At 36.8% G+C, this 12,679-nt stretch overlaps 1 protein-coding gene across 1 annotated transcript in view; it reads left to right on the top strand.

Annotated features, from left to right (window-relative positions):
* MIA2 (MIA SH3 domain ER export factor 2) overlaps positions 1-12,679 on the top strand; it is a 116,946-nt gene that overhangs the window by 17,698 nt on the left and 86,569 nt on the right. The window contains 2 exon segments of the mRNA XM_037056398.1: positions 10,584-10,802; positions 10,917-11,017. Of these exon segments, the coding sequence (XP_036912293.1) occupies positions 10,584-10,802; positions 10,917-11,017 (320 nt within the window).

Here is a 12,679-nt window from a genome sequence, read left to right as displayed (position 1 = left end):
GGGAAACCTTAAGGTATTTTACAGTAACTTTATTTTTATTAAAGTAGTATATGAAAACAGGTTTAAAAATATAAGTAGTGCTAAGGCTTTTTTTTAAATCAAAGGAAAGTTCTTATTATTTATTTTTTTAATTTAATTTTTGTTCAAGTACAGTTTTATGTCTTATATTCCCAGCCCTGCCCACCCCCCCCAGTGCTCCCCACCTCCCTCCCATTTCCAACCACCACCTTAGTTATTGTCCATGTGTCCTTTATACTTGTTCATGTGAATCCTTCCCCTTTTCCCCTGTGATTCTCTCCACTCTCCCCTCTGGTCCCTGTCAGCCTGTTCTGTATTTCAGTGTCTCTGGTCATATTTTGCTTGCTTGTTTGTTTTGTTGTTTAGATTCCTGTTAAAGATGAGATCATATGGTATTTGTCTTTCACCACCTGGCTTATTTTACTCACATGATGCTTTCCAGTTCCATCCATGTTGTCACAAAAGGCAGGAACTCTTTCTTTCTTTCTTCTGCATAGAATTCCATTGTGTATATGTACCATAGTTTCCTGATCCATTCATTTACCAATGGGCATCTAGGTTGCTTCCGACTCTTGGCTATCGTAAATTGTGCTGCTATGAACATTGGGGTGCATAGGAAATTTCGTTCCTTCTGTTTATTCCCACCACTGTCCCAGGGACAATAATTTCTTTCTTTTTTAAAGCATAATTTTTACTATTTATTTTTGCAATAAAATCTTGATCGTCATTGAATTCCTATTCTGATAGGTGAGGACTTTTGCTCATTGGCACTTTTCAGCTCATTTACACCTTCCCTATATAACTATAGTTAAGGTTTTTAAAAAGAAACTTAAACTAAGTGAAACTTCAATCATTTAAAATAGTCTTGATTACTAAATGGTGTTTTATTCTAGGTCTGTATTCCACACTGCCCCACCCCCCATCATCCCCTACAAGAAGAACTATGTTAAGAGTTTTAAGTGTATAGCATAATAAAGAAACTCAAGTTTTCAATCTTCTCACTCAACTCTTTCAGTTCTGGGATCTCAGAAGGCAGCAGAAGAGAGCAGAGTACTATAGGATACCTCTCAATCTAGATGTCCAGGTACCTAGCAATTCCTATGATTAAAAACATGTGGATTGTTTTCAAGTAAAGAATTATATGACATGACTTTCCCACATTTCCATTCCGATGTCTTTGTGATGGACAGTTAGAAACTTTGCAAATATGTTCCAATAGGGCAGAAACAACTGACACCTAGAATGACAGAAAACCTTTCACAAGAAGAGTTCAACAACGGTGCCAACTCAGAAGGAAACACATTTCCATTAAAACAAGTTGATTTTCTCAAGTTTCCAGAATTATGTCATATCTAAATATTCTTCAAAATGTGAGCTCTTGGTTTCCTTTAGATTATAACCCCTTTCTAAATGAGAAAGATGCAGGTGTGATGTGTTTCTTGACTAAAATATTACAGAATTGTGAAGGGCTAAAGAGGAAATTATTTTGTTCTAAACTTTTTAGATCCTAAAGAAATATTGTGGAAAAATAGATAACAGTGATTGGAAAGAAGACTGAAACAAAGCCAAAAAAAAATCAGGTCCCAAAACATAGAAGACTCAAAGTATAAATAACTAAAATATTTTAGAACATATTTATAGAAACTTCAGCACATCCTGAATATCATTTTGATAAAATTTATTTATAATTTCATATAGTGATGCTGGGAGAATTTCTAAATATGAAAAACTTGGTGAGTAGTCAAATGAGAATAGGACATTTATGCAATTATAATTAGTATTGAGGCATTTTTATTAAAATATTCAGAGACTCTTTATTTTATTTTTTAAGATATATTTTACTTATTATGCTATTACAGTTGTTCCATTCTTCCCCCTTCACTCCCCTCCACCCTGCACACCCCCTCCCACCCACATTCCCCCCCTTTAGTTCATGTCCATGGGTCATAAGTTCCTTAGCTTCTACATTTCCCATACTATTCTTATTCTCCCCCCGTTTATTTTCTACTACCATCTATGCTACTTATTCTCTGTACTATTCCCCCCTCTCTCCTCCTCCCACTCCCCTATTGCTAACCCTCCTTGTGATCTCCATTTTTGTGGTTCTGTTCCCATTCTAGTTGTTTGCTTAGTTTGTTTTTGTTTTTGTTTTAGGTGTGGTTGTTAATAATTGTGAGTTTGCTGTCATTTTACTGTACATGATTTTTTATCTTCTTTTTCTCGCCTTAACCACTCGGCCACCTTGTCTGCCACTATCTTCTTTTTCTTAATTAAGTCCCTTTAACATTTCATGTAATAAGGGCTTGGTGATGATGAATTCCTTTAACTTTACCTTATCTGATCAGAGAATCTTTACATTTCATAAAAAAGATATGTTATACTATTTAAACAAAGTGGATTATTCCAAAACATTACAATATTAAGTAAATAAAAGTAGCCTGGGGTTATGCAAAATTGATATTTTTTAAAAATATATTTTATTGATTATGCTACTAGTTGTCCCATTTTCCCCCCTTTATTCCCCTCTGCCCTGCACACCTCCCCCATCTACATTCTTCTCTCTATTAGTTCATGTCCATGGGTCACACATATAAGTTCTTTGGCTTCTACATTTCCTATACTATTCTTAACCTCCCCCTGTCTATTTTGTACCTACCATTTATGCTTCTTATTCCCTGTACGTTTCTCCCCATTCTCCCTTCCCCTTCCCTGCTGATACCCCTCCATGTGATCTCCATTTCTGTGATTCTGTTCCTGTTCTAGTTGTTTGTTTAGTTTGTTTTGTTTTGTTTTGTTTTGTTTTTAGGTTTGGTTGTTGATAGTTGTGAGTTTGTTGTCATTTTACTGTTCATATTTTTTAAAAGATTTTATTCATTTATTTTTAGAGGGGAATGGAAGCAGAGAGGGAGAGAAATATCAATGTGTGGTTGCCTGTTGTGTGTTCCCTGCTGGGAACTGGCCTGCATCCCAGGCATGTGCCCTGACTGGGGATCGAACCGCAATCATCTGGTTCACAGGCCCGCACTTAATCCACTGAGCTACACCAGCCAGGGCTACTGTTCATATTTTTGATCTTCTTTTTCTTAGATAAGTCCCTTTAACATTTCATATAATAAAGGCTTGGTGATGATGAACTCCTTTAACTTGACCCTATCTGGGAAGTACTTTATCTGCCCTTCCATTCTAAATGGAAGCTTTGCTGGATAGAGCAATCTTGGATGTAGGTTCTTGCCTTTCATGACTTGGAATACTTCTTTCCAGCTCCTTCTTGCCTGTGAAGCTTCTTTTGAGAATTCAGCTGATAGCCTCATAGAAAGTCCTTTGAAGATAACTCTTTCCTTTCCTCTTGCTGTTTTTAGGATTCTCTCCTTATCTTTAATCTTGGGAAATGTAATTATGATGTGCCTTGGTCTGTGCTTTCTTGGGTCCAACTTCTTTGGGACTCTCTGAGCTTCCTGGGCTTCCTGGAAGTCTATACTTCCTTTCCCAGATTGGGACGTTCTCTTTCATTATTTGTTCAAATAAGTTTTCAATTTCTTGCTCTTCGTCTTCTCCTTCGGCATCTCTATGATTCAGATGTTGGAACATTTAAAGTTTGTCCTGGAGGTTCCTAAGCCTCACTTCATTTTTTTTATTTTTGTTTCTTCATTGTATTCTGGTTGAATGTTTATTTCTTCCTTCTGCTCCAAATGTTGATTTGAGTCCTGGTTACTTTCCCTTCACTGTTGGTTCCCTGTACATTTTCCTTTATTTCACTTTGCACAGGCTTCACTTTTTCCTCCACTTTAAGAGCATATTCAACCAATTCTGTGACCATCCTGATTACCAGTGTTTTGAACTGTGCCTCTGAGAGGTTGGCTGTCTTTGTCATTTAGTTGTATTTTTTCTAGAGCTTTGATCTGTTCTTTCAAATGGGCCATTTTTGTGTGCGTGTGTCTCAGTGCACCTGTTATGTGTAAGGGGCAGAGCCTTAAGTATTCACCAAGGCAGAGCAACCTATATAGCTGGGCTGTGGTGCTGTATGAGACGGAGAGGTTCAAGAGGGAACAATGAGGCCCACTCAGCTCACTGCCAGCTTCCAGTCCCCTCTGCCACTATCCACAAGCAAATTGGGCCCTTCTGTTGCTGATTTCCAGGTGGGCAGTTTTTTGTTCATTCTAGGATCCTGTGGGTCTCTCCAATGAACTCTCCCGTGAGGCTGAAAGTTTCTCCCACTGCCTCAACCCTCAAAGGTCTATTCAGTCAGAGGCTTTGAGGCTTCATTTCCCTGCACTATAAACCCTGGATTGCACACTCTATCTTGCTCCCCAGTTGTTTCTCCCAGTTCATTTGCACACAAGTGTGGGACTTCCTGCTCCACCAGCCCTCCCTGCCTCGCTTGCCCTAGTCCTCCAGCCAGTGTCTTGTCATCAGACCTCTGCATCCTGGCTGCCCATCTCTGCCCCTCCTACTGGTCAGGATGAATGTTTCTTCTTTAACTCCTTGGTTGTCAGACTTCCATACAATTCAATTTTCTAGTAGTTCTGGTTGTTTTTTGTTTTAAAATTTGTTGTCGTCCTTCTACTGGTTGTGCAAGGATGCACAGCGTATCTACCTATGCCTCCATTTCAGCCAGAAGTCAAAATAGGTATTAAAAAAGAATACTAAAAGAGGGATTCAGATAAACCTTAGGCTGTGTTTTCTGGATGTTGGAGAAATTTCGAAAACAGCCAATACTCTCAGATAATTTCAATAAATGTGTTAGGGAATAACAAGTGCAAACTTGCCTTAGTTAGAAAAAGTGCATGAGAAAAATGAATCACTGATTATGAATCAATACCTGTGAAAGGGTTAGACTTGTGATAACAACATTTTTATAGAAATAACCACTAGTTTTACAGAAAAACTAGTATGCTGATGTAAAGATTTACAAAATGGATAAATTAGAGAACACTTGTTTAGTAACTATTTTACAAAAGGATTCCAATTGAACACATTTAAAAAGTGAGTTTCCCAAGTACAGTTAAATATGAAAAGCTATTCACTACTTTATTTGGCTTTAAATTTTGTTTATAAACAATTATAAGAAAGGCATAGCTATAACTAATGTAAATCAGAAAGCTTAGGTTTAAGTTGAGTGATAATATTTTACTGTAATTAAATATAAAAATATAGGAATATTCATTTTTCTTAACATATGTGTTTATTTCAATGCAGTTTAAGACAATATTTTAAAAAATTAATTCAGCTTCATACAAATTAAAGTGTAATTAATTTTTGAGTAAGCCTTTTCTTCACCTACTGCCATTTAATGACATCTCAGATGTCTATTTGAGTCCTGTATTTATAGCAGTCCCATTGTATTCAGACTCCTAATTTGATTGCTCATTTTTAACTTTCATGTTCACAGAGGTATAATTAAATTACTGATAAGTGTTTGCTTACTTGGGACTTTCATCTTTTAAACCTTGCAAAGTGAGAGCATCAAAGTGCTCTGTTAAATTATAACTCAAAGAGCAAAATTAGATGGAGTAATTCACTTACAAAGGCTTTAATATTGTTTCACAGGACTGCATTGATACATTTCTTTCCTTAGGTTGACAAGTAACTGAGAAATAAATCCCAGAGTTTGCTTGAATAGCCTAATTCAGGCTACAACTAGTTAGAACTTTTGTTTCTTTAATTCTGTTCTATTAGTTAATTCAACAGATCAATGAATTCAAACCATGTTTGAAAATTGAATTGTCTTAAAATAAGTTGGCTCTTTGACATGGCGTACACATAAATATATGATACAATATTAAAAATACGGCAAATTCTGATGTTTCAAATTTGAAAATTTCAAATTAATTTTTGGGAAAGATAATCCTTTTTAAATGAAGATTCTCAAGAGATATGCATACATAGTTTCAGTCTAAATTTGAACTTATATTATCATTGAAAAATATAAATCATTTAAACATTTAATATTAATTAGGAAAAATTAGGAATATTTGTTTAACTTTCTATCAGCTTTGTTTTATTGAAATGTAAAATACTTTCTTTATAGTAATTAAAATATTACCAGTTGCATAATATGCATTTTAATCTAACAGTACAGATTTATCTAACTTGCGTAAAAAAGGTAAGATTTATAATTTCCTGAGTTCCATTTAAAAATTTATGATTTCTCATCTTATGGAAACAATATGTGAATTTCATGAGATCACTGAATTAAGGTAATATTAATCTTGTGTGAAGTTTTGCCTTTGCCAGACACATTCATATCATACTAATGAAATTCAAAATATAATTTATTGATTTTAACTTAATTTCTCAGCACCGCTTTATGCTGTTATTGGGTCTGAAAGAGAAAACAAGCACATAAGGTATATTATACTCATGGCAGCAGTATTTTACAAATGGTTAAATGAGAATATATTATTATTTTGATATTCTATAATATCAGTATTTTCTCTCTACTGGGCCAATAAAAAATGTGAAATACTGTTTTTTTTTAAGATTTTATTTATTTATCTTTAGAGAGGAAGGGAAGGAGAGAAGGAGAGAAATATCAATGTATGGTTGCCTCTTGCGAGTCCCCTGCTAGGAACTGGCCTGCAACCCAGGCATGTGCCTTGACTGGGAATCGAACCACGATCATGTGGTTCACAGGCCTGTGCTCAATCTACTGAGCTACACCAGCCAGGGCTTTTTTTTTTAAAAAAAGATTTTATTGCAAAATGTGAAATACTGTTTTTTAAAAAATATATTTTTATTAATCTTCACCCAAGGGTATATAGATTGATTTTAGAGAGAGGAGCAGATGGAGAGAGAAAAAGAATGAGAGAGAGAAACACACATGTCAATGGGTTATCTCTCATCTGAATGCTGACTGGGGATGGAACCCACAGCCTAGACATGTGCCCTGACCTGGAATTGAACTCACAACATTTCAGTGCAATGGACGAAGCTCCAACCACTAAGCCACACCAGCCAGGGCCAAAAAATTGTTTTAATGCTGTCAATATTTTCTTGATAATTTCTAAAATAAGTGATAATTCTTAACTTAAATAATGATGTCAACAATATATTTTGGACTTATATTGTCTATATTTGTTTCATACAACACATTCCAGTAAATTAGTAAATAATATAGTTTACTTTAAAATGTAAAACATCCCATAAGTGCTACCAGTAAGGATTTCTCTCAATCATCTTCCTCCAAAATTTTAATTTGATATAAAGGATGCATTTGATTTGGGGACTTAAAAAGCCTCTGTTTATCCATTGTTTTTTTAAATCCTCACTGGATGACATGATACAATATATATGATATATACTAATATACTAGATATGGGATGGAGGAAAAAACAAAAGTTGGACTTTGAAATTAATGAAGCTGCAAGAGAGTAGAAAAAGTATAGTATCTGACGTTTGCTTGGTACTTTATTATTTTCAAATTTGTTCCAAATATCCTAAGAATATGAGTAGCTTTCTGTGCAAATGGATAGTATAGTTTCTTTAGCAGTGAGTGGTTCTTCTGCCTTTGAAACAACTGGAGGAGATGTTCTGCCTATTACTCACTGGAAGTCTGAGTAATACAAGCTTTTATATGTAATAGTACATATTAGTAATGTGTATTATAGATATGCATAGATTTCAAAACTGTAAATTCTAATATTACCTTTCTCTGTGCAAGCATCTCAGTTTGTTCTATATATTAAATAGAATTAACTATTAATATCAAGTAGACAAAAATATTGTAAATAATTTTGGTCATTTTGACTCTCTCTGGTTCTCTAACAGATAAAGTAAGAAAAATTATCTCACAATTTCCTTGAACAGCAGGGATATATATTTTTCCAATGGCATTTAAATATTACACCTTTTTGGATAATAAATGTATCTAAGAGGAATGAAATCCTATAAAGATCTATTTGTTCTTTAAAAGTTTATACTGTATTGTACTACAGAGTTGTTGACCGTTACATTAGTTGTTTTTTCCCTTTTTAAATAGTTTTTAGGAAAAAAAGGCAATATAGACAGTAGATACATACAGTTTTTTAAAAATCTTCATTGGTCAAGGAATTAGGAAAAGTCTCTATTGCAGGCTGAATAATGGTCCTTGAAAGATGTCCTTGTCTTAATCCCCAAATTCTGTAAATATGTTTACAAGGCAAAAGGGACCTTGCAGATGCACTTAAAATAAACATACTGAAATGGAGAGATTATCTTAGTGGGCCCAATATGATCAGGTTTCTTATAGGAGGAAGGCAGGAGAGTCAGACTGAGAGATTAGGAGATGCCGCACTGCTGGCTTTGAAGACGGAAGATGGGGCCAGGAGACAAGGGGTGATGGAGGCCTCCATAAACTAGAAAAGACAAAAAAAAATGGATTCTCCTCTAGAGCCTCTGGAAGGAACAGTCTTCCCAACAACTTGACTTGAGGACTTCTGATGTCTGGGATTTTAAGAGAATGTATTTCTATTGTTTAAGCCAGTAAGTGTGTGGTAGGGACTAATATAGGCTAAAATGCATGCTTTAATAATCTTTTATCATAATGAAGTATCATAATGATCACAAAGTTCCTGGAAAACAAAAGGGAAGACCAAAACAAAGGAGAAATTTAAAAAATTCTTGAGTTCCAGCCAAGACGAAGGTGTAGGTGGAAGTACTGTACCTCCTTGCACAACCAAATTTAAGGACAACAAAGATTTAGAAACAAAAACACAACCAGAATAGACAGAAAATTGAACTGTATGGAAGTCTGACAACAACGAACCATTCATCCAGACCAGTAAGAGGGGCGGAGTCTGTGGCCAGTGGAGAGGGGTCCCGGCAGGAGGAGGTGGTGATTGGCAACCTGGGCAGGTGCGGGATGAAAACCCAGCAAGGCTTGCAAGGTGGCTGGCTGACTGTGGACACACATTGGTGCACAGAGATAACAGGCAGGTTTAAAAAACGGTCATTGAGACAGACTGGGCAACCCAGGGCCTCAGCTACAGGAAATAAAGTCTAAAAGCACCGATTGGAAAAACTTTCAGGGGTTGAGATGCCTGGAGAAGCTCCTAGCATCACAGGAGAGTTCACCGGGGAGGCCCACAGGGTCCTAGAACTAACACAAGCCCACCCACTGAGGAACTAGCACCAGACAGGCCCAATATGATTGTGTGAAGCAGCAGAAGGTACCGAAATCCGAGAGAGTGGAACAAATGCCTCTGCTCGCTCTCTGATCCCGCCCCCAGTCACAACCCAGGGACTAGGCTGATCTGCCCTGGTGAACACCTAAGCTTTTGCCCCGCATATGTAACAGGTGCAAACAGACCAAAACATTATGGCTCAAGAAGAACAGCTCAAAGCCCCAGGGCCAATATTTCTAAGCAACCAAGAGATAGCCAACCTATCGGATGCACAGTTCAAAATACTGGTGATCAGGATGCTTACTGAACTGGTTGATTTTAGTCACAAATTAGATGAAAAAAATGAAGACTACACTAAGTGAAATGAAGCAAAATGCACAGGGAACTAATAGTGATGGAAAGGAAACTGGGACTCAAATCAAGGGAACCAATCAGAATGAAGAAAGAAATGACCAAACAGAAAAGAAGAAGAAACAAGAATTCAAAAAAGTGAGGAGAGGCTTAGGGACCTCCGGGACATCTTTAAACGTTCCAACATCTGAATTATAAGGGTACCAGAAGGGGAAGAGGAAGAGCAACAAGTGGAAGACTTATTTGAACAAATAATCAAGGAGAATTTACCCAATCTGGCAAAGGAAATAGACTTTCAAGAAGTCCAGGAGGCTCAGAGAGTCCCAAAGAAGTTGGACCCAAGGAGGAGCACACCAAGGCACATCATCATTACATTAGCCAAGATTAAAATGAAGGAGAGAATCCTAGAAGCAGCAAGAGATAAGGGGACAGTCAGCTACAAAGGAGTTCTCATCAGACTGTCAGCTGATTTCTCAAAAGAGACCTTACAGGCAAGAAGGGGCTGGAAAGAGGTATTCCAAGTTATGAAACCCAAAGACCTTCATCCAATATTGCTCTATCCAGCAAAGCTTTCATCTAGAATGGAAGGGCAGGTAAAGTGCTTCTCAGATAAGATCAAATTCAAGGAGTTCATCACCAAGCTATTATTATATGAAATGTTAAAGGGACTTATCTAAGAAAAAGAAGATAAAAATATGAACAGTGAAAGGACAGCAAACTCACAGTTATTAACAACCATACCTGAAGCAAAAGCAAACTAAGAGGACAGCTAGATCAGGAGCAGAACCACAGAAATGGAGATCACATGGAGGGTTAGCAACAGGGGAGTGGGAGGAAGAGAAGTGGGGAGAAGGTACAGAGAATAAGTAGCACAGACAGTTGATAGACAATAGACAGGGGGAGGTCAAGAATAGTATGGGAAATGTAGAAGCTAAAGAACTTGTGACACATGGACATGAACTTAAGGGGGGAATGGGAAGAAAGGGGGTGTTCAGGATGGAGGGGAATGAAGGGGGCAAGATGGGACAACTGTAATGGCATAATCAATAAGATATAATTAAAAAAATAAAATTATATTCCTTTTACCTAAAAAAATTTCTCATTTATTTACAGAAATGATCTCTAAAATGGAGTTACCTATAAGAATTGATGAAGATTTAGACTTTGAAACTCTATCTTCTATAAATAATGATGAAAGATCAAAAACATCACTAGATATTGAAGAGCATATTCAGGAGGAAATAGACAAATCGGTGGAAAATACCCTGCTAAACAGTGAGATGTTTTCAACTGATTACTCTTTGTCTTCTCAAAATTACATTGCTCAAAAAGGTAAAAAACAAGTTGTTAGTTTTTAATAGAGCAATTAAGGAGAAATTAGATTTAAAAGTTACATCATACAAAATGCACACAAATATTAACTTATTTTTATTTATAAATCCACAGAAGATGCACCTGAGGGTCATTTTTCAAAATTTTTATTTCAAATTGGTGTTTATGATTTCATGAAATCTGCATTTTCATCAATAGTAATTCTTACAGAAGTGGTAAGTTGACCTTTTAAACCTTTTGTAATAATTTTACCAATTTTGCTAAATATAGGAGCAGCTAGAAATTATGTTTCAGTGAATCTTCCCTATGTAATTACTACATAATATTTCTTTTTCCTTAAAATGATACAGGTAAGATTTCTCTTTACATGAGCATATGTTGCATTGATATTGTTAAGATTTCTTTTTCTCTTTTGGGGGGAAATGTTTATGGGGTTGTGGATTTTTAATTAAATTTATCAGGGTGACATTGGTCAATAAAATTATATAGGTTTCAGGTATACAATTCTATAATACACCATCCGTGTATCAGGTGTTCACCATCCCAAGTCAAATCTCCTGCCATTACCATTTATTCCCCCATACCCTTTTCTACCTCCCCCTCTCTCCTTTCCCTCTGCTAATCACCATACTGTTTCTGTGTCTACGAGTTTTTCTTTTCCTCGCTTATTCCTTCACCCTTTTCACCCAGCCCCCTAAACCTACTCCCTGCTGACAGATGTCAGCCAGTTCTGTCTCTAGGAGTTTGTTTCCATTCTGTCTATTAGTTAATTTTCTTCATTAGATTCCACATATTAGTGAAATCATGTGGTATTTTACTTGTCTTTCTCTGACTGGCTTTTTTCACTTAGCATAATACTCTATAGGTCCATCCATGCCATTGCAAAAGTAAGATTTCTTTATTTTTTACAGCCAAGTAGCATTCCATTGTATAAATGTACTAAAGACTTCTTTGTCCACTCATCTACTGATGGGCACTGGGGCTGCTTCCATCTGTCTTTTTTAAGACTTTATTCATTTTTTAGAGAGAGGGTAAGAAAGGGAGAAAGAGAGGGAGAGAAATATCAGTTGGTTGTCTCTTGCATGCCCCCAATTGGGGATGTGGCCTGCAACCCAGGCATATGCCCTGCCTGGGAACTGAACCAGTGACCCTTCAGCTCGTAGGCTGGAGCTCAATCCACTGGACCACACCAGCCAGTGTTGACTTTAATTTTTTTTTATAGGCAAAAATGCAAGTATCTGTGTTAGGCCTTGTAATGCACCAGTTTTCTTTCTCTCTTCTGAGCTTCTGGATCAGCTAAATTAAAATACTTAATGTCTCGATACTTGCAAGGCAAGCTTAAAAAACACACCATTGAATTTACTGTCCAAGCAAGAAAATACACTGCTGCTGAGAATGGAGATGATGGGACCTCCTGCCACCATCATGGATGGTGCAGTGGGAACACACAGGACTGCGTGCATCAACGGACTGATCTGATATCCAGATCTTCTTTCTGGGGTTGCCCTTCACCTGTGATTTTTATATTATTGAAAGATTGACAACTGAACACCAATTTCTGAAATTGCTGGCTCTGAAGAAGCACACGGATCTTCACCAGTAACTGTGCAGATGCACCCTTCACTAGGGCCAGTGGGTAGGAGTTGTGTGCCTCTGCTCTGGAGCTGATGTCTGGGGTGCTGTTCCCAAAACTGATACTAGATATTGTTTTGTTAAACTGTGGACACTATTACAGATATTCCCCAGTTTCCCCACCCTTTACCTCACTCTGGCTAGAGAACACCCCCACCACCACCACCATAAACCTTTACCACATTGTTTGTGCCCATGGGATTTGCATTGAACATGTATGTTCTTAGGCTAATTTCTTCCAGTAC

The sequence above is a fragment of the Sturnira hondurensis genome, unplaced genomic scaffold (genome assembly GCF_014824575.4).
Source record: "Sturnira hondurensis isolate 20B ecotype Veracruz unplaced genomic scaffold, ASM1482457v3 Scaffold0008948, whole genome shotgun sequence".
In the NCBI taxonomy this organism is placed as follows: Eukaryota; Metazoa; Chordata; class Mammalia; order Chiroptera; family Phyllostomidae; genus Sturnira; species Sturnira hondurensis.
The sequence above is the reverse complement of the archived record's forward strand: the minus strand, read 5'-3'. Positions and strand labels throughout refer to the sequence as shown.